Source organism: Propithecus coquereli, unplaced genomic scaffold, assembly GCF_000956105.1.
Source record: "Propithecus coquereli isolate 6110/MARCELLA unplaced genomic scaffold, Pcoq_1.0 Scaffold409, whole genome shotgun sequence".
In the NCBI taxonomy this organism is placed as follows: Eukaryota; Metazoa; Chordata; class Mammalia; order Primates; family Indriidae; genus Propithecus; species Propithecus coquereli.
In genome coordinates this window covers 1,160,994-1,182,784 of record NW_012149830.1, presented here as the reverse complement: position 1 = coordinate 1,182,784, position 21,791 = coordinate 1,160,994, and the positions used below count along the sequence as shown (strand labels likewise).

Sequence of the window (21,791 nt, the reverse complement as noted above, 5' to 3'; positions counted from 1 at the left end):
AAAAAAAAAAAAAAAAAAAAGAACAAATCACATGAGAAAGGAGAGTTTAGGTTTTCTGTTAATATTATTAAGGATTTAGTAAAGTAACAAGAATACGTTATCTAAAGAAACAATGTTAAAGAAAAAACATAAATTAATAAAAGTGTCCTTAAAAATGAAACTTATCAGTGTTAGTTGGGCCAAGCAGCCAGAGTTTAAAACTTGCTGTTCTAAAGGCAGGGGTGATGGCAGGAAAAACCACCCTCCCATGCTCTGCTAGCTTTGCATAGTTAACTCTGCAAGGCCATAGACAACATCACGGGGGAGGGAGGATCTCGCCAGTAGACACCAATGGGACTACTCTAACTGCCCCCTTGTTCTCTGGCCAACAGCTCTCCGGGAAGCCTCTAACAATCAGCAGATATGAATGGAGATGGGAAACCAAGACCCAGACATGCGAAGTTCTTGCCCAGAGACGCTCATCTTGTCAGTAGTGGGTCTGGGACTGGGACCCAGGGCTGTCTGTTACTAGTCTTGAGGTCTCTCTACAAGGAGGGAGGGTTTCCCTAAATCCCAATAAACCCATCTTTCCCTACCAGTCCGTTAAAGCAGGAGACAATGCACTATCTCATTTTATTCCTACAGTACCCAGAGAAATAAGCAGCAGAGGGACGGTCATCCATTTTTCAGTTGAAGAAAATGAGACACAGACCCATTAAGCCTTTCTCCCAGGGCTCCACTGCCAGTGAGTACGAGAGGCTGGGCTGGTGTTCGGGACTACTGTGCATAAAATGCTGGTGGTTCCCTGCAGACCCCCCGCCCCTCAAGGCCCCATCTGGCTCACATCGTTGCTGATGGTGGAATCTCGGTGGATGAGGCGCTGCACGTGGCTGTCGATGCTGCTGCCCGAGGAGAACTTGGTGAGTGTGGCTGGGTGAGCCTCCCGCTCGCGTTGCCTCACCACCACCTCGCAGGCCTTCCAGTCCGCCAACACCTGCTGGTACCGTGCTGCCACCACTGCATCCACCTGTCCTCAGAACACACCGTGACCATGGGGGGAGGGGCTGCACCAGGCACTGGACCTTTGGCCCTGAGTCTCAGAGGCTAGGATGGCTGGAGACTAGAGTAGGGCCTCAGGGTGGGGACAGTGGAGCCACCCTGCTAACACCCTCCTCTGCCATGTTTCTTTCCAGCTGGGACGGGGCTGAGGCTTACGAGGCCCCCTCCCTGGGGTCCCTGGGCCCAGTTCCCCATTCCCTAGCCCCACAGGAACAGGCTCCCCTTACCTGCTCCATCTCTTTCTTGCTCATGCCAAACCTGTAGTGGCCAAGCAGAAAGGGCCAGACGTCCTTGCGGATCTCGTGCTCCACACCGCCATAGTAAACTTGCCGCAGCAGCTCCAGCTCCTTGTAGTTCTGAGGGACCCAGGAGTAAAGACTGTGCAGCCCCAAGGTCAGTGTGGCCCAGCTGGGTGAGCCCCATCCCATGGAGAACTGGGGCCAGGGAGGGGGCTTTAGTCACTCTGCCAAAGCCCAGGCAAATGCTGCTTTGGGAGAGCCACATCCTCCTGTTCTACCCTCCTTCCTTACAGGGTAGGAAATGGAGCCCAGAGAGATGCAAAGATTTGCCTGAGGTCACAGAGCAGTGTGGAGGCAGGTGCATTCCCTGCCCAGTCCCCTTCCCATGTAACCCACAGACCCAGCTGTATGGGATTCTACCACCACCCAGGTCATCCATGGCCATCGGTCCTGGCCTGTCAACCCCATCCACACCACATTCTACCCGGAATGCCCCTTCGGTCTATGAGCAAGTTGCTTTGCACCCACTGCTGCCCACCCTGCCCCTCAACCCAGCCTCTTGCCCTGGAACTCCAGAGTTCACACCTTTTTGTCTTTCTGATACTTGCTCCACACATCCTTGGTGAGGCCGCCTGAGGCCCCGGGGGGCCGGTCGGGCGGGATAATGTTGTGATGCACCAGCGCTGACAGGTGGGTCCGCACCGTGGACAGGTGGCGGCAGTATGCCAGCCCTGCAGTGGGCAGCCAGAGGGCTGTGACTGAGGCGCCTCCCCCCGCCAGCCCCTCACAGCCCCTCCTTACCCCACACTCACAGCCATAGAAGGCCCGGGACACAATCTGCCTCTTCATGCTCTCACACAGTAGCCTGAGGGGCAACCTGTGGAAACAGCCTGGCTCAGAGTGGAGGGGCCTATGGCTCCTCTGGTGGGAAGAGGAAAAGACGGAAGGACATTTGGGCTTAGGGGACAGGTCAGACACTTGGGATGTTGCAGGAAGTAGGATCTACAGCCTAGCAGCATGTCAGTGGGCTCCCTGTCCCTGCCGGCCACCCTGGATAGAGCTGCTGGGGGCCCTGCCTGGCCCCTAACCACCCAGAGACCTTTGGCAACTAACTAGATTTTAATGAATCTTGGTTTCTTCGTGTGAAAATGGAGAGAACCACCTGAGGGTCACAGGAAAAATAGGTAAGAGAGAACACCTCACACAAAGGCCACTCACACACTGCTCCTGGCACACGGCAGATGCCCAGGTATCTGGTGAGTGTCCTCAGACGTACAGCCTGACAGCAAAATCTATGCCGCATCAGGAAGGGGAGCTCACAAGTATTGAGCACCAATTACGTGCCAGGCACAACTCTGGATGTTCATATGGTCCTGTCTCATTTAGTCCTCACAAGTGCCTTAGTAAGCAGGTGGTATTGTCCCCATTTTACAGATGAAGAAACTGAGGTTCAGAAACAGAGGCTCACAGTGACTCAGTTACTTGCCAAAGTCACATGGGTAGCAGAAGTGAAATTTAAACCCAGGTCTGTCCAACTCCAGAGGCCACCCTGTCATGCAAGTGACACAGCCTCTAAGGACAAATGGACACACACATGGATGGACACGCTATGGGGAAGTTGGTTTTCTGGGCCCTGCCCACTCACCGGTCAGGGACGCAGCTGCAATAGCTGGGGGTTGTGTATGGGGAGCTGCTGGAGGAGCAGGAGAGACAGGAGGAGCCCTGGCCACACAGGGGCTCTAGGTGCCAGGCTGGCAGGCTGGGCCCGAAGCCCTGCATCTCGATCATGTCGCCAGCATCTGAGGGCAGGAAGGGAGCCATGGTCAGGGCCTGACAGACCTCTTCTCCCAAGCACCCTGCGGCATGCCCACCTCTGTGCCCAGAGCTGCAGCATGAAGTCACCCGTTGGTGGAAAACCACAGGGGTGGTGCCTGCCTGGTCCAGAGCCCAGAGACGGAAATGGTGGGGAGAACAGGTGCCTGATACTTCCCAGCCTCCAGCAAGCCTGGAGAGGATTGGCAAGGTGTCTTTCTGCACGTGATAAAATACTTGGGCTTTTGTCATGAATGACTGTGGCTGTCTATCTCCATCTCACTGCCAGCAAACACTCACTTTTCTAGAGGGAGGGGAAAGAAAGAAAAGGAACAAAGGCCTGAGTTCCCTAAAATGCTGCCAGTTAGCTTGGCCTTCAAGGATTCAGCCTGGTCCTCCTGAGCAAACTCTGATGTGCTCAGAAAGGTGCTGAAAATGCGTCAAACTCTGAACCTCCCCTGCCAGCGGAGTCCCTGCTAACCAAAGCCCCTGCGGGATCCCTGAGCCACCTATCCTACAGGCCTCGCTCTTGTGAGAGGATCCAGATCTGATGGCCAGTTGTTAAGGAGGAATAGTGCTCCTTGCCTGGGCCAGGCCCCCCTGCTGCCAGATCACATGGACCCTTTCTGAGTTCTCCTCTGTCCTCGCCTAGCCCGACTGCATTCAGCATGGAGGCTAGAAACACACGAGTGAGCTGGAAGAAAGGGCAAAATTCCCAGGGCTGTTAGGCCACTGTGAGGATGGGGATGGTAGCTGGGCACCCAGGCCTGCTATCCAACATGCCAGTCATAGAAGAATGTGCCCAAGTGTAGCCTCAGAAGACAGCTCCTTGGACACGTCTACACCACCAGCAGACAGAGCCTTCTCAGCCAGCCCAGCTGGTCTGAATCAGAACTGAAGATCCTTGAGAGCTTCCAGGGCCCAAGGGGGGCAGGGCACTGCTCATGGGGGACTCTGGCAGGTCCAGTGAGCCACGAAGATAAAGCAAAGTGATGGCAGGAAGTGAAAGGACTAGGAGGTGATGCCAGGAGGCAGGAATAGAGCAGAGAAGAGTGAAGAAGAACAAGGAGAGAGAGAGCTGTGTGTGCTGAGCAGACTCCTTTCAGCAGTGCTTTTTCTCCTTGAGTCTAGTGTGGCCCCGGCTCAGCCTGGGCCCTGGCCCATGGTGTGGAGCAGGCCTAGGACTGGTGTTTGTGGGAGCCAGATTCCAGCTCTGGGTGTGCCTTGCTGGGAAGAGCTGAGCTGAGCCCCCTCCAGTCCCCTCAGGGGCTGCCCTGCTGTGGCTGGAGCTCACTTCCCAGACCCATAGCTGGCATTTTTGTAGATAATCTGGCCCTTCAGCTCCACCAGGAGGCAAATTAAGGGAACACACTTGGTGAGGAGGGCTGCGGCTCTGGGAGTGAGGGGTTGCAAGCCATGCCTGAGACTCTGGGAAGGAGCGAGGGAGAGGACAAGTGCAGGTGGGGTGGGGCAGGAGCCCAGCGCATGCCCCTGCAGCAGGCAGGAGAGAGGCCAGTCCAGGCGGAGCGGGGTGCGAGTAGGCCCAGTTAGGCAGGCAGCAGGCAGCAGGCAGGGAAGGCAGCAGGAGCAGAGGGCGGAGGGTGAGCACAAAGGGAAACAAGCTCATGCCCAGAAAGCAGGGCCCAGCCAAGGCAAGTCTCCTGGGTTAATGCTCTTCACCTTAATTCTCCAGGAAGGAGCTGAACCAGCCAGCATTGGACACTGCGTCTCTGAATTAACCCAGTGCAGACAGCTGGAGCTCTGGAGTGACTGGGTGAGGGGCAGCAGGCTGGACGGGGGGTCTGATGGGTCAGGTTTGACTCTGACTCTCTCCTCTGAGTGTGAGGAAAGTGTAAAGCAAAACAATCGGTGGGTGAACCCCACAGCCCCTAAGACTCCGAGTGAAAGGTGCCTGGCCTGGAGCAGAATTAGAGTGAATAGCATCTCTGCTCTGTGGAGGAGGCAGCAGGAGAAGGATGGGGAGAGGTGGGGGAGGGAGGGGAAATCTGGACACCCCGCCACTTGATTCACATGCACAAGTCAAGCATGTTGCAGGCCTGAAAAGCAACGGCTGGCAGAACCGACTCAACAGTGTTGTCATTATGGACTGGAGTAGAGGGGGTTCTATCCCCCATCCCAACTCCCCAACCACCTGTGGATTCTGCCTTTATGCTTCCTTTCCTTTCCCAAGTACTGGGGGCCCAGGAGATACACACTGAGTTGCTCTAGCCCCTGTGTCCCCCAAAGGGATTCCCAGATAAACCCTGAGGTCTCTGAACCCCTGGAAGTGGGCCTGGAAGTTTCTCTGATCCCTGAGGCCTTAGCCCTAAGACTTTCTATCACTAGGTCTGCCAAGACAAGGGCTCTGCTGAGACCTTCCAGCCTCTAGCCTGATGACCAGCTCATAGGGTAAGAAGGGGCTCCTTGGCCCCTCTCAGAGCTCAACCTTCCCACACAGCTCAAAGTTAGTTAACCTATAAATAAGCATCAGCCCTAAGTCCAGGTGTGCAAGGAACCAGATGGCAATAAACACCAGAAGTGGGACATTCCCCACCTGACTTGGCCTACAGACTCATATTGCAGGGGCTGGGAGTGGGCATGGGCACGAGGGCAGGGCTGTGCTGAGAGTGTGCTGGGTGTGTGCTAGGCCATAGCCCTGGCTGCCCAGGGACAGAGAGACTCATTATCACTGGCTTAGTGGCTGGGCAGAGGAACTGGGCTCCTTGGCAGAACTCTGAGGTGGCATAAGGGGAGTGTGACATATTCTTAAGATATTTTCTGCAGGGGCAGGGAAAGAGGAGAAGCAATTGACTCTGTGGCACAGGAATGGGTGGGGATGGGGAAGCTTCCCAACCTTTCCTAACCCACCCTTCCTTGAACACCCCTGCCCAGCCCTCACAGGCCCCCTGCCTGATCACTCTCCACAAAGAGGGGTGCCTTCTTCACCAACCTGCTCTGTGCTATGAAAGATGGTGGTGGACAGAGGAACACTGAGGGGCTGTAGCCACTGTGCTACATCATTTCCAATGAAGGGCACCTCTGCAACTGTGGACACTGGGAACACACCTGTCTTATATCCTTGGCACAGCACCTGGCACAGATGAGGAGACTGAGCTTCAGGATGGTGAGACACTGGCTCAAAACCATATGGTGAGCCAGGGGTATATCTGGGGCAGGAATTCATGTCTCCAGGCACTGAGCCTGTGCCCTTTCCTGGATACCACGCTGCAGATATTTCTAGATTTCATGCTAAGGTACCAGGCCATGCTTGCTGGAGCCCTCAGGCCTGCTGGGAAAACTGAGCCCTGGTGTCTTTTCCCATGGTGGCCCCCTAACCCCTCACCTGACCCACAGGACTTGCTGTCTGCATGACCTGTCCAGCTCCTACCCCTGCCCCTGCCCCAGGAAGGGCCTGGCACCTCTGTCCTGTTTCCATTAAGTCAGGAGTCGGAGGCACAGGCCAGAGGCTGGTCTTCCCAATCAGCAGGAGAAAAAGAAAGAGACCACTGTCTAGCATTTGCCAGCATGACCCCCAGGGGTAGGAATGGGCTCAGAGAGTCATTCAGGGTCCCCAAGAGGCAATTGGATAATCAGACCTTCCCACCAGTGGACGTGCCTCCCTCTCAGGCCTGCAGCCCTCTCCCTACAGCCCAGAGCCACCTGCTCTGTACCATCCCCTCTTCACACCAGCACCTGTCTGGCCTCCTTCCGCCCTCCCGGATCTGCCTCCTGATGGAAGGGAACCACCCTGGGTGCAAGTCCTCTAATGCCAACACTGCCGTGCGAGGCCCTGTGGTGGGTGGCAGGTGGGCCGGGAGGGTGGGGTCGGGGATGAGGCGGGTCAGGGAGAGGGGGAGGGATAAAAACCTTTCATCGGATTGGGAGCTGTGAGGTTCCGCGAGCAGATCATTGAGAGCATCGCGTGTAGTTTATCCTCCTCTTCCTCATCATCGTCCACCGAGGCCGCGCGGCTGGCCGCTAGGTGGTGGTAGTTAATAGTGACTGCTCAAAGAGAATAGCGAGAGAGGCAGAGGCATGAGGACCCTCATCCCTAGGCGGGAGGGACTCCCTCCTTAAGGTGAGTAGAATGGAGGCTGGGATCACCTTGAACCTGCAGGGCACAGCAGAGGGGAACGGAGGGAACCAGAAAGCTCTTTTGATGATTTACTTGGGAGAGTACAGAAGAAGGTGAGGGGCTGGGGGCGGCTACAGAGTTCCACTCTTTGGAGGAGGCCCTCTCTAGGAAGAACAGAAGAGAGAGAACTGGGGGGTGGGGGAGGGATGTGAAGGACAGGGACTGTCTGGGACAGACTGGCAGCTCAGGAGCTCACCAGACCTGGCTGAGGCTGACACGATTGTTGGCAGATGGGTCCTGATCTTTCTTCAGCTCCTGTCATAGTCAGGCTGGACCAAATCTAAAGATTACCCCAAATATCTCTCTTTTCAGACTATAAATTCAACCTTTTCCTCCAAGAGTTTTCCCACAGCCACCTTTGAGGAGCCTGAGTCACTCAGCTGAGTTTCAGCTCCTTGGTGGCCTAACTCACTCTCTGGGAAAATGGTCCTTGAAGTGAAGTGACCAGAACTAGAAAATGCCAAGGATTGAAGAGGGGAAGCAGAGACTGAATAAGCTAAACCGAGCAACAGCCTGAGCTAAAACGCCGAGTCTGCAAACACATTCTGGCAAAAGATGTGTCTCCTTGTCAGGTACCTGTGGGATGGGAGGGGGAATCCCCACGTCCTGTGTCCCTTAAGCCCGCTGGGACTATTTGTGCTGTGGCTGTATGTATGCCGTCTGGGTGATCTCTCCGCTAACACAGAGACAACTTGTTGACAACTTTTTGGCGCAAGTTAGGAAATTTAGGGAGCAGGTGGTCTGGTTGGCAATAAATGCTCTGGGCTGGCAAATTTCCTGACTTTATCTCTAAGAAAAGCAAGTCTGGCCTAGAGAAACCTATGGGTAGCGGCAGCACTCTGACCAGAAAGGGAACTTTGATGTTGGTAGATACATCTAGATAGACCCCCTCAGGCTCAGGGGTATGTGTCCAGGGCAGGGCAGGACCCGTGAGGGCCAAGCCACCCTAAGGCCCCCCAGCCCCAAAGTCCCCCAGGCAGCTCCAAGTCTTGCCCTCTTCAGATAAAACCTCGTGCTTCAGCTAAAGCTCCTCTCATCAGCAGCTGGTTTGAGCAGGGCTCTAGCTCTAGGGGAGTCAGTGAACAATTTGCACCAACCAAAAAGAAGCACCAATCCCACACCCAGGCCTCCTTGTGGGGGTTAGGGGTCAGCCCAAAGAGAAATGGAGAGTTCTCCACCTCCTGTTTCTAGTCTCCAGATGTTTTTTCCCCTGGGGCAGGGCATGAAAGGATAACTAAGAGAATCTTATGCAGTGATGCCTGGGTCTGTTGAGCAGAGTCTTGGGTGAAGAGGTGGGGAAGAGAGCTAGGTAGAAGACAGGCAACTTTTCAAAGGGATGATTTGCAGGTAAAAGGTCCAGGTGAGAGGCTAAGTGATGAACTTCTTGTCTTAATGTGGCCTGGTCAGTAGACCCTGCCTGCTGCCCCTCCTGGGTGACGTGGCACCCCCCACACCTCCCTGGGCACCTTTCTCTCCTCTTGCAGGGATAAAGTCTGGGACACTCACTGTGCTCGTGCCTGTGCCCGGGGTAGATGATCCGGAACACATAGTCTGTGGCCCGCCCCGTGCCCATCTCTTCCACGTCCACAGACCGCATGCTGCTTCGTTTCCGTAGCTTGGGGAACACCTTCCCCTGTGGAAGGAGGGGTGGGTGGTCAGCCTGTCCGAGGCAGAGTCCCATCCAGGGTCCCACCCAAGGCTGCTCCTAAGAACTCCACATGGGGAAAGGAAGGGAGGTGGGCAGAGAACCCACCCCACATATCCCTTTACCCAGGGCCTCCCATGTCCTGAGGTACCTTCCCCTGCTGAGTCCACAGCGGGGGCTCTAGCTGTCCTCGAGGCAGCAGCCCATTCTCCAGACAGGACAGAAAGGACAGCAGGTGTCCTCCCTGTGGGAAGTGCAGCGGCGGCCTCTGGATGCCATCCTGGCTCACCAGCACGAGTGTGCCACCACTCTCTGGGGGGTGAACATGGGCAAGTGAGGCTGAGCCTTCCTCAAGACCTCCCCATCCATTACCATGGCCTGTTGGCCAGGATCCCCAGGCTAGGTAGGAGGACAGCCAGGCTAGAGCGTGGCCAGGAGCCTCATTAACAGGGACAGTAGGAAGACAAGTAGTAAGTAGTCCTATAGGTCCCATGCACGGCTGGGAGAAGGCAGCCTCTCCCTTCCCACCTCTGTGCCAGGGGCAAGGCAGGCTTACTTTGCTGGTGGCAGTGGATGCAGACGATCTGACTGAAGGGCACCACCAGGGCATAGTCCCAGTAAACGCTGGAAAGGAACCAGATTGGTGTCACTGTGTCCCAAGACCTGCCATCCTGTCTTGTCTCCTGGCCCCACTACCCGCTGAAACCCCCCTGAAGATAGGATGAGCATAGCCAAGATGTGAGGTCAGCTAGCCATATCCCCCCGAGTCCCATGCTGCCCTTATGGCACAGAGCCTGTGAGTCTCAGCTTCCTAGAACTTGGCTCAGGCAAACCTCTTCATGCCCAGGCTTGGCTCAGTCTTAGAGAGCTTGGGAATTACTCCAGGCAGCCACTCCTTGCAATTCTTGGCATCTGTAGAAGCAGTGAGGTCTGCCTCCTGAAGCAAGCTGGGTCTCTGCATCCCCTGGTCTGGGGTCAAACACCCATTCCCTTCCCTGGCTCCTGGGAGTGAGTCCCAAAGCCCCCACCTCTTTTCCAGCTCGGAGTCCCCCAGAGTCCCATTCATGAGCTGGTTGGGGGTCCACTTCAGAGTTAGGCTCTCTGCAGACTGGTGCAGGGAGAGGTAGCCAGGGACAGCCTCCATGTCCTCCTTCTATAGGGAGGAGACATACCAGAAGACAGAGACAATGAAGGGCTGAGAGGCTCTCAGACTCCAGGTGGGAGCAGGGGAGGCCAAGCTAGGCTAGTCATGGGGTCCTGACTGGGGGCTGGGCAGAAGCAAAGGAGGACAGGAGCCACATGGCAGATCTGGGTATCTCCTCTCCTGGTTGGCCTGATGCTATCGGCTCTCTTCTGTCAGCCTTCTGGATGTCAGGTGCATCCTAGGCCAGCCATGCCCAAGCTGGCATTCACCCTGCCTGCTGGCTGCCATTCCTATCCCTGGATGGCCTGTCTCAGCTATAGCAGATGCCATCCCTGGCTCCTGCCAACTCAAGGCTGGGCATGAGTTGTATGAAACAGTGTGTGGGGAGAGGGGCGTTCTCTCCCTTCTCTCTGGTCAAGCTTTTTAGGAAACGAATGATTATGCCTAGAGGCTTCCTGTTCTGGGACCTTTAAAAGAGGGAGTCTGAGGGAGGGGTGTGGCAAAAGCTGTCTTACCGGCTGTACCAGCACGTTGTTCTTGCCATAGAGCAGTCGTGTTCTTGAGTTCTGGTGCAGAGACTCTACATATTCACGGGCGCAGGCAGCTAGCCTGTCCTCTGACGCACTGCCGCTTGAGTGTCGCTTCTGAATCTATGCAGAAAGCACAGCTCAGCCTCTATCCTTGGGAAGTCAGCCTTAGGGTTTGAGAACACTCACACCTCCATGCCAACCCTCCGTTGCTGACCCCAGGGTCCTTCCTGCCCCCAGTTTTCTCTCAGCCACCGTCTGGTCTCCAGCCATGGACCAGCATGGGCTCCTGGCATTTCTGTAAGGGCTAGTGTGGGGAGAAGGCTCTCCTGGGGTGGCCACTACCTTGGGACATCCCCAAGGCCTGTTCTGTATGGAGGCCAGTTTCTTCCCTTCCCTATAGGTCCGTAGGCACAGCCTGGGTGAACACGGGGTAGGGAGAGGGACACTTACCCCTAGGGCTGGGCGCTTTGCAGGGGAGTCCTGGCGACTAGGGGGACCCCGGATACGGTGCCTCTGGACCAGCTCATCTGCAGACGGGTCAGTCCAGTAGTGATCAGCTGTCTTGAGCTTAGTGTATTCCAAGGCACAGGGTCCCACTGTGGAGAAAGAGACAGACCGCTTAGGTGGTACTCCCTCTGCATGTGCCCTTCTGCCCCCACAGGCCAGCTCAGGCCTCTATTCTCTCAGGCTCACCGAGAAGAGAGGCCAGGATTGGGCCAAACACAGGGTCTGCCAGCAACGCCTCCTTCTCGTAGTACTTGCTGCCAGGAGGAGATAGACAGGGTGACTGGCAAGGCTCCTGGACTTATTCCAGTGTGGTTGAGCTCGTGGGGTAGGAACGTCCCCACAAAGACCGTATTCACATCAGTCACCAAGAAGGAATGAGTCCATAAGGACCGAGCTTTGCAAGGTGCCTGGTGTGGTTTATGCTTCTGGGGGTGCTGGAAGGGGATTTGCAGGCATGCCTACAGCCTGTCATGGCCAGTCAAGCATGCCGAGGGGTGGGGCTAAAGGACTAGTTGGGAGGAGGGCCGAGGGAGGGGCTGCTGGGGGATGGGGCAGTCACCTGCAGTTTTCCGACAGGTACTGCACAATCCTGTCCAGAACTTTCTCGATAAGTGCTGTGCGTACCCATATGTGTTTCAAGGCCTGTGGGCTCAGGGCAGGGGCCTTCCCGCTGGTCGAGCCCTGTCTCCGCAGGGCCTCCTGGCTGCCCCCTGAGGGTTTCCTGTAAAGAGGATAAGGGCCTCAAGAGTGCAAGGGTCCCAGATAAACCCCAGATTGGTGGCACTGGGAGTGGGGCTTGGTGCCACAAGATGGAAGCACAGAGGACTGACTGGGGTCGGGGGTTGAAGGAGGATAGAGCCTTGTGTCTGCAAGGGGCCAACAGCCACCCTTGGGCTGGTCTCTCACCCAGAGGTCCCAAAAGAAACAGGCCCAGGAAGCCAACCTTTGGATGAGTTGTCCTGGGAAGTACCAAATGCCAAGTGGGAAGAGGAGAAGGGTGGGGTGGAAGGGGCTGGCCTAGGGCTCACCTGCCCTCTACTTGTTGCTGCAGCTCCTGTACCTTGTGGCAAATCTCCCCAGCCACTGGGCATGTCTTCCCCACCTTGGTGAACAGGGCTGCCATCTTGTCACTGCGCAAGAAGCCAGCAGCACGGCGTCTCAACTGATGCAAGAGGCAAGCCTCCACTGCACCTAGGCCACAAAGGAAAATAGCACCTGAGCCTAGGCAAGATGGGAGCAAGACTCCTCTTGCCCATACCTGTGGTGAGGCAGGGGGTGAGGGCAAGTCCTGACCCATGCTAGAACTAGGAGCAGGCCAGGAAGATATACCCTGGCCTCCTTCCAAAATTTCCTTCCCCATCCCTCTGCTGCTGCCCAGGGTGGAGAGCTTGGATGTGCCAAATTGTCCCCGTCACCTGGTGTGTACATCTCTCCTGTATGTGGCATCACCCCTGGGGGCATGAGGACTAAAGCTGCCCTCTCAGGCTGGCATGATTGGCTCCAGCCCTGACCATGAGTGCAGGCATGGACAGCACTCACAGGACAGGGGATGCAGGGAGCATGTGGCCCAGGAGCCCTCCTAGAGAGCATGGATGATGTGGCTGCTAAGGAACATGGCTCTGGAGGAACTCAAGTATTGATAAAGCCACTGCAGAGATCAGACAGTGACCTCTGTATTGCTGATGAGCCCAGCAGCTAAGAGTGAGAGATTTCTCTTTTCCATGCTGGGAGTGCTTCCTTTCATTCATTGTTTTTAGGGGCTAGGCTTAATCTCTCTGAATCCTGCTTACCCAGACAGACCTTGTAGGAGGGAAAGAAGGCCTTGGTGGGGGAGCACAGGGAGTTACCCTAGGCTTGTATAGACTCTAAAAATATTAATGTGTATGTGTAGGGGGAGGAGGGGCTTCGACATTATTGAACTGATTGTTTTATAAGTGAGGACAGAAAGGGGAAGAGATTGAATCACAGTCACATAGCGGCAGAGCCAGGACTAGGATCCAGGGTCCCAAACCCTGGCCTGAGCCCGTTTCACCACTTCCAGGTGTGTTTGGGGGTGGGGGCACAGGTGGGAAGAGGAGCTCCCTTCATGTCACAGGTGCTCTTTTCATACGTATTGAAAACAATGAGCTACGCTGGAGACAGGGACTCAGACAGAACAGGGTCTGAACTTGGTGCAGCCACTCACTGCCTCTGGGAAACCTGAGTAACTGACTTAATGCTGAGATTCAGCTCTATCATCTGTGAAATGGGGAATCGGCTGGTCTGAAGGTAGTGAGTTACCTCGACTGATTGTTCACAGTCAGTTACAGATAGAACTCCTTGTTCTACTCTTTCCCCCTTCTCACTACTGCACTTGACTAGTCTTAAAAAAAAAAAAAAAAAAAAAAGGAAGAAAGAAATGGGAGGATATATTAGAACTGGTGTGAGACGTTACATGAGACGAAGTATATGAAATCCCTTGCACAGGGTCTAGCTCTTGGGGAGCACTGGATCCACGTCAGTTCCTGACTCCTCACCCATTCTGTTCAGATACTGTTCTGCAGCTAACCTGTAAGAGCTGGGTTTTTGCGAGCCCTCTCCCTGGCAGGGAGAGGAAGAGGATGCCCCAGAGAGGATCACAGGCTGCCCCAGAAGTGGGGGAGATGTCACTTTCTTAGAAACAGGCGAACTGAGGCCCCATCAAGTTTATTTTGACTAGTGCAGTTAGAATATGAGACCTGGAGTTAGGAAATAATCACTGAAAATAGTTTCTCATACCTGTTGTTTGCCTTTACTTTTAGTAACTGACTAGCAGTCACTATTGTCCTGCAAAGGAGTTTTGCTTGGTCCTCTCTTGGACTGAAGTCAAGAAGATGAGAGTCCCTGAGGCCAAGCTGGAGGACGGACAGCTCAGTGAGGGTATCCCAGGGGAGGGGAAACAGGCAGGACTGCTCCTTCTCCCGAGAGCCTCCTACTGGAGCTCTTCCCTGCTCGGGCCTGAGAGGATTTTATTTCACAAGGCACAGGCTTTCCTTCAGTGTGCTCATACATCTATGTGCACATGTGTATGCAGACAGATGTATCTGCATGTATCATGTGTGTATGGGGCATGTGGGGAAATCTCTGGCTTAAGTGTCCACATGCTCCTCTCCATGATCAGTCCTCCTGGTCCCTGGAGGTTTTGTGTGGCCCTGGGGTGTACAGATGAGTGACCCTTTTGTCCTGGTCTCTTGGTCCTGGGGCTGCTGCAGCTATAAATCCATGCCTGCGGGAAGGTGGTGATCATTTCCTGGGGTTGCACTCCCCACCCAGAGTGAGGAGAGAAGCAGCACTGAACAGGGCCAGAGTGGCAGCAGGTGGCACCAGTCCTGCAGGGAATCATGTGCCTTGGTGACGTGACTAATTGTTGGGATAATAAGCCTTCCCACCGTCCCCAGGCAACCGCCAACGCAGCCAGGCCGGGAAGCTGGAGAGTGGCCGGCACCGGCACTCCCATCCCACCTGGCTTCATCTACCTTTCCAGTCAGCGTCTGAGCACAGGCACAGGTGAGCAGAAGGGGTGAGCAGAAGCATTCCTCAGCGAGAAGCCCAAACATCACACCCAATCCCCACCTCCCCACTCCGTGGCCCCTAAGTTCCTTCTGTGAAACCCAGGCAAGGTGCCAGGCAATATCTGGGGAAGGAGAAATCTTGCTCATCCCTCAACTTCCCAAGCAAAGTAAATGAGCCGTTAGGCCAAGTATGCTTGACCCAGTTCCATGGGCTCCTTGGCCAGTGATTGTTCAAACTACACTTGTCCTTCCCCATTCCCACAAGGGAATCCCCCACTGAGAGAATCAGCATATGCAATGAAAATGTTATTATATGCAGTGTGTAGGCAAAATAATAATTTTTTCCTTTTATTAAGAGACAGGGTCTCACTCTGTTGCTCATACTGGAGTGTGTAGCTCACTGTAACCTCGACCTCCTAGGCTCAAGCCACCCTCCTATCTTGGCCTCCCAAAATGTTGGGATTACAGGCATAAGCCATCGTACCCAGCCAATAATAATAATAATAATAATGGTAATTAAGAACAACTACCCTAAGAGGGTTTGTGCATAGGCTTTCAGGGGTTCCAAAGACCCCCCTGAAATTGAGAGCAATCTGCATACAAATTGTTGGTGTGCTCTGGAATGATTAGGTCAGTGTTTTTTGTTTTTTTTTTCCTGGACAGTGGATCCATGGTTTTCAGCTTCTAGAAGAGAGTACTTGACCCCTAAAAGATTAAGAACCCTTGCTCTAAGACTTTTGAGTTGAGCAGAAACCCAGATATTCCCTCTGAAACTTAAAGAGATGCAAACATAAACACATACACTCTGCAATATATAGTGAATATCACACTTAGAGCTTCCCACACAGCCATCAGCAACAATATCCTCACTCCCCAGAAAAGGCCTGTCACAGACAGACAGAGTAAGGGACTGTCAAGCACCCTTCCCCAGGGAGAAGTCCACATAAAGGTCCACACGTATTCTTCTCTCCCGACTGATGGTCCAGGGCACCAAGCAGAACTCAAAGGCCTATTCCTCTTTCTTCCCCAGGTCCCCCACCATGACCCCAGCTCCCAGGGTGAAGGACTGTGGCAGGAGATACCCATAGTTAGCTGAACTCATCCCCCTGCTAACTGAGCTGTCTGGGTCCTGGGCCCCCAGCTGTGAAGGATTCAGCGCCCCCTGTCCCAGTGGGTCCTGGCACTACCTATAGTCACTCTGGATGCACCACAACAAAGTGACAACCCTGACATCATTTGGCTCATTTCATATGAGAAAAATGTGAACTTGTTGATAAAAACCAACACTGGTTGGGGTAGAAAGCTTTGGGCAAATGAATCAAAACAGAGGAAGAGAGAGACACAACTTAACAAGCATGACTCTCTCGCTGCCGACCCTGGCCTTCTGGTGGCCTTTGGAATTTGGCCAGATGAGCCAAGGGTACCTTCTCTACTCTGTCATGTCATCCCATCCCATCTCACTGACAGGAAGGCTCAGGGAATTGCAACTCTGAGCCTGCAGGAGCATAACTAAATTTAACTCAAGCACCTTGCTCCTGGACACCTCCTGAAAAGTTCTGGTGCCATCTTCCCAGGGAAAGGCTGGGAACTACAGGTCCAGACTAGTCCTGGGACACACCTTCATCAGCCTCTGATGTGCCTCTAAAATTCATTAAGTTATGGAGTTAACAAATGCTACTTGGGGCTGGAGACTGCAAGTGCTAATCGAATCATATAGGGCTCCCATCCCAACCCCTTATACCCTGATTTAACCATTCCAGGAGGTCCTATTTAGAGTGGAGGAGACATCAGGAAGATAGAGATGGGAGGGACTTGGGAAACTGCTGAATCCACTCACACATTGCTGGTGGGAGGGGTAGATGGTGTAACTCCTATGGAGGTAATTTGGCACTATCTATCAATGTTGCAAATAATCTCTGACCCAATGACCCCTCTTCTGAAAAATCTATCCTACAGATATAACTGCATGATTACCTAGTTATAACAGGAAATGACTGGAAACCATCCGCATGTCCATCAAAAGGTGACAGTTAAGTAAATATGGTACATACAGAAGAATATCATGCAACTCTGAAAAAGACTGAGGATCCTCCTCTCCAGGAACTAAAAATGGAAAGCTCTCCTAAAGCGAGACACAGAACAATGATTGCATGATACCCTTTGATTATAAAAAAGGTGGACTGAACAAAGAATACAATCTTTTTTATTAGTATTAAAAACTCTAGAAGAATGCAGAAGAAATAAAAGTGGTTACCTGTGAGGGAATGGTAAGTAGAAGGAAAGTTGGTGAATGAGAGCAGGGAAAGCAATAATTTTTCACTGTATAACTTTTATATAGTTTTGATTTCTCAAACAGGTAAATATATTACTAATTCAAAATAATAATTATAATAATTGAGTAGGTAACGATCGCGAGGGTTCCCATCATGAGATGACAGAGATTTTCTCTAATCTGGGAATGAGTCAAAATTCACAAAACCACTGAGTATGGTGGCTCATGCCTGTAATCCCAGTGCTTTGGGAGGCAGAGGTAGGAGGATCACTTGAGGCTAGTAGTTTGAGACCAGGCTGGACAACACAGAGAGACCCATCTCTACCAAAAAAAAAAAAAAAGAGATTAAAAATTAGCCAAGAGCATGGTGGCATATGTTGTAGTCCCAGCTACTCAGGAGGCTGAGGTAGGAGGATTGCTTGAGTCCAGGAGTTTGAGGTTACGGTGAGCTATGATTGGACCACTGCACTCCAGCCTGGGTGACAGAGCAAGACCTATTTCTAAAATCAATCAATCAATAATAAACCCCAGAAAAACTGGGTCTGTCCATGGGCACTCTTTCACCAGCTCCCTCAGCAAATAGGGTCTCCCAAATGGCTTGGTTCCCTACCTTTGTGTGTCGGGGGGTGTCTCTGGGCTCTGCTTAGGGCAGCAAAAGGTGATCTGAACTGGGCAGGGATTAAATAAACAATTCAGTGGGCTGGGATAAGCCTCCATAGCTCAGGAGCTCACAAAAATGAACTAAAGCTATGGATGCCAGGAAATGCAGCAGTGGCTGGGAAGGGGTCCTCGAGCAGCCCAGGGGGCCCCAGAAGCAAAGCTGAGTCTGCCCTATCTCCATTCTACCTTCGCTCTCATGTGTACGTGTATCTGTTTAAAGCTGGGCTCAGCAGCCTGGACAAGCCTAGCCCCAGTGTAGTCTGGTAATAGTGGGACTCAATGAACAGTTTTCAGAGAACCAGCCCAGTTTGGCTGAGGTCCAGAGAAATAGCATCTAGAGTTAGAATAGCCTGACATGAACCTGGGCTTGAGGTGCTCAGCCAGGAGGAGCTGGGAATGAGAGGAGAGCAGGTGTGACAAGTGCAGTCTGCTCCCCCACCTCTGGCTCAGTTTCATTTTTTACTACCAGCTGCCATCTGTGCAATAGGGGAGTTCAGTTATAGTTGCCATAGAGAACCCAAATGAGGAAAGTGTGGGTAGAACAGCCAGCCACAGGTGGTCCATTTTGGTCCTGGAGCTTTGGGGAGCACTAGTCGGAACAGAATTTTCAAAAGCTGAATGCCAGGTGGCCACTGGTTCAGGCCACTGGATAGTGGATCCAAGATTGCCAGGAGAGGAGCAGCCTCCGAGGAGATGAAGGAATGGGTGGGATGGGTGGCCTCCTTCAGGTAGGGACTGAGAGACAGGCATGTATGCTTTACTCCAACTGCCAGTGGAGGAAGCCAGTGTTTTGTCTGTAGCAGATGAGGTGGGAGCAGCAAAGAGGCATCACCAGGCATCCTCGGCCCTTCTCCACCCGACTTCTCTGACTGGCTGCCTCCACCCAGGGATTCGTAAGGGCTGCCTCCACTCAGAATGAGCATTTCTATGGTAACTAGGGTACGTTTTCTCTCAGTCTGCACTGGTGATACTGGTTGTTTAGTTTCAACTTTGGGGGGCATTCAGTCTTGCTTAACCCCCCCAAAACAAGAAAGTAACACTCTTATCCAGACTCTGATCGGGAGGAGAAAGAATTGCCCTGATTTTCTGGAACCAAGGTGAGGGAAAAGAAATTCATGCCACACCATTTTCCTTGCCCCGCTAGGGATGTAGGGCAGGGTCTGCATGCACAGCGCTCACAGAACCACGCCAGGGCCAGCCTCTCAGGCAGTGGACAGAGATGTGAGCACACTCGGCCAACTCAGCAAAGGACCCACTGCCTCCCAGAGTGTTTCTGGACACCACAAACCCACTGTTTGATGATTGAAGCTGTGTCTCCATGAGGGCCAGCTCCTCCTGAATGCTCCCACTCCTTCTATCTCCACTCCTGGGTAGGCCTCACGGGCAGTCCAATCCCTTTGCAGCATAGACTTTAGGGTAAGAGAGATGTGGGTTCAAACACTGGCTCCTCTCCTTACTGTTTGACCTTGGGCAAATCGCTAAACCTCTCTGAGCTTCAGCTGCAATTAGGGAAAATAACAGGTCTCACCTCAATGAGTGCTGGGTGATGAAAAGCAACAAGCATATGCAAAGGTGCAAAAGGCTTCCTGATCACTGCCCAGCACACTGAAGGTGACCCAGTGAACGTTAGTGCCTTTCCTCCCTGCACTTCAGGCCCAGCCCTGCCTTCCTCCTGTTCCTAGGGATAGTCTGGTTGGGCTTCTCTCTAAGGCTACCCCTTCCACCTGTGCACTGGAACCCAGCCCCTTTCACCTTTTCAAAGACATTGCTCCAGCAAATGTCCCTTCTCTTTCCTAAATCTTCAATTTTTCCCTATTAGATATTTCCCACTTGAACATAAACATTCTATAATTTCTCCGACTTTAAAAAACACCACCACAACCTAACCTGGCCCTATATCCCCATTCAGGTACTGCCCCATTTAGCTATTTTATGTAAAATTTCTTAAGAAAGTTGTCTATACTTGCTATTCCTATCTCTTCTTCCTCCCATCCTCTTTTTTAAAAAAATCATTTCATTATGGAAAATTCCAAACATACACAAAAGAGGATGGTATAACGAACCCCAGTGTACCCACTACCCAATTTAAATAGTTATCAAGTCACGACCAGTCTTGTTTCAGCTGTACCACCTGCAACCATTTCTTCCTTACCCTTGATTTGTTTTGAAGCAAATTTTAGAATTTTTATTTTTATCTATAAATACCTCAGTATGTATCTCAAAGATAAGGACTCTTAAAAACATGTACTTACACCTTTATTGCATCTACAAAATTAATAATAATTCCTTAATATTATCAAATCTCCCTGATTGTCCAGATGCTCCAGACTCCCAGAAACATGGATTCCCAGAAGGAATCCTTGAGGAGATTCGAGAAGACTTTATAGGAAAGGTTGTAAGGTCACTTTCAAAAACAAAGTATAACATTATTGAGCCTCTACTGCATACCCAGTCCATGCTGGGTGCTTTGTTTGCATTGTTCTTCTAACCCTGACATCAGCCTTCTCAGAGTAGGCTTGAAGATGAGTAACTATGGTTACACACTTAGTAACATGGCCAGGATGCGAACCCAGATCTGTCTGACCCTGAAGTCCCAGCTACGGACCATTACCACATACCCTCAACCAAGCCCCAAGATAACATGAGGAGAACCAAGTTCCTCCAGAAAGCCTTCCTTACTACTTGATCATTTCTGGCTAGAAGGCAGAAGTCAGATAGCCTGAGAATAAGCTGTTCATTACGTGCAGGTGGGAAGGAGGAATCCCTTTTACTGAAAAGAGACAGGCTGAAAACTGCCTGGAGTCTGAATCTCAGAATGTGCTGCAATATCCCAGGTGGATTGTGAGCCTTCTGTAGCACCTGCTTGTCTCTCAGCTTATTAGCATCTCCTTGCCATTCCCAGAGGAGCTCAGTGCAGGGCAGACCTTCCTGGCTAATCAAAGCTGCTTAGCAACAGGGAGCTGGTTAATAAAGCCCGATGTTATTCCCAGCTACACAGACTCCACCCATCTCCCATTACAGCTCATCCTTAGCCTGAAGCAACCCTCAGGTTGACCCACTGGCACACAGGAGGACAGAGAACCTGGTGACTGAGAAGGCAGGCTGGGCTCTGGCCTGCACCCTGCCCCCAAAGCCTGGGCGTCGGGGTTGGGAGACACTATTGAGTCTGAGAACCTGCTCTGCTAGGCCAGAAGCCTCTCTGTGAGCTTCAGAAACCTGTTCTGCTGTCAAAGGTCAAAATCCAACCTCAATGCCCAATCAGAAGAGAGTAAGTAGAAATACTGTGGAGAGACAGACACTCTCAGATCTGAGCCAAGAGGAGGGCAGGCTCAGAGAAATGATGGTTTCCCCAAGGCTCATGGGTTGATGCCTAATAACCTCAGATCTCTTCATGGCAAGAGAACAACTGTGCCCTTTTTAAACACATGTATTACCATTCCAGATGCAGAGTTCGAAGGCAAAATTTGGGATAATTTGCTATTTAACCCTGACTTTGAGTGCTCTGCCCATAAGCATAAGTTAAAAGTACCTTCTCCTCCAAGGGAATGGGTGACAAGAGATACCGGCCTATAGCTGGGGGTTCATGAAGCCACAGGGAAAGCATGAAGCATTAATTTGATTCAATAGTAAGTCTTTACATTAAAATAAAAAAAATTCAAAGACCATATTATGGAGCGAAATATAAACTTGACATGATGTTTTAAGATTAAAAGGAGATATCAGTGGTGCAGTCAAACTTGGATCATTCAAATATAAATAAAAAAATAAATAAAAGAGATGTCAAAGATCCCTCTCCCACAGTGCTAGTTCTGAGCCCATTCTCCAAGCCCCACCCTCCACCAGCAGGGAGGGGGCAGTCACACGGGTCCTGATCTTCTGGCTGGGAGCACTGCAGCCATGTTCTGCAGTAGTAGGAACAGCCCATGGGGAAGCCCCCTCCCTGTCAGCTGGGGTTGCCAGCAAAGTTTCCACACCAGGAAGGTTTCTGCTTGCAGGGGCCTACTGCATACCTGGCTTCTGGACAGACAGGTTTAGGAACAACCACAGCAAACACGCAACAAACATACCTTTCTTGCCAGTCCTCGGAGTCTTGCCCTCCTCCTGGGTAATTGGAACGGGGGTCTGGCTGCCACTTTCCTGGGTTTGCCCATGGCCAGTTCTTGACCCTGGGATTCTTCAGTTCCATTTCTTTTTTTTTTTTTGAGACAGAGTCTCACTCTTTTGCCCGGGCTAGAGTGAGTGCCATGGCGTCAGCCTAGCTCACAGCAACCTCACACTC

At 52.4% G+C, this 21,791-nt stretch overlaps 1 protein-coding gene across 2 annotated transcripts in view; it reads right to left on the bottom strand.

Annotated features, from left to right (window-relative positions):
* SGSM2 (small G protein signaling modulator 2) overlaps nucleotides 1-21,791 on the bottom strand; it is a 34,465-nt gene that overhangs the window by 5,826 nt on the left and 6,848 nt on the right. Inside the window, exons 3-17 of one of the 2 annotated variants that reach the window (XM_012653044.1) lie at nucleotides 12,079-12,241; nucleotides 11,610-11,771; nucleotides 11,237-11,304; nucleotides 10,994-11,139; nucleotides 10,529-10,663; nucleotides 9,898-10,022; nucleotides 9,426-9,493; nucleotides 9,021-9,181; nucleotides 8,731-8,857; nucleotides 6,957-7,091; nucleotides 2,923-3,076; nucleotides 2,090-2,154; nucleotides 1,863-2,008; nucleotides 1,266-1,394; nucleotides 824-1,006 (exon numbers count right to left, since the gene is read on the bottom strand). In XM_012653044.1, coding sequence (XP_012508498.1) covers nucleotides 824-1,006; nucleotides 1,266-1,394; nucleotides 1,863-2,008; nucleotides 2,090-2,154; nucleotides 2,923-3,076; nucleotides 6,957-7,091; nucleotides 8,731-8,857; nucleotides 9,021-9,181; nucleotides 9,426-9,493; nucleotides 9,898-10,022; nucleotides 10,529-10,663; nucleotides 10,994-11,139; nucleotides 11,237-11,304; nucleotides 11,610-11,771; nucleotides 12,079-12,241 — 1,967 coding nt within the window. The remainder of the gene's footprint in view (nucleotides 1-823; nucleotides 1,007-1,265; nucleotides 1,395-1,862; nucleotides 2,009-2,089; nucleotides 2,155-2,922; nucleotides 3,077-6,956; nucleotides 7,092-8,730; nucleotides 8,858-9,020; nucleotides 9,182-9,425; nucleotides 9,494-9,897; nucleotides 10,023-10,528; nucleotides 10,664-10,993; nucleotides 11,140-11,236; nucleotides 11,305-11,609; nucleotides 11,772-12,078; nucleotides 12,242-21,791) is intronic. The other variant, XM_012653046.1, reaches the window with a different exon arrangement.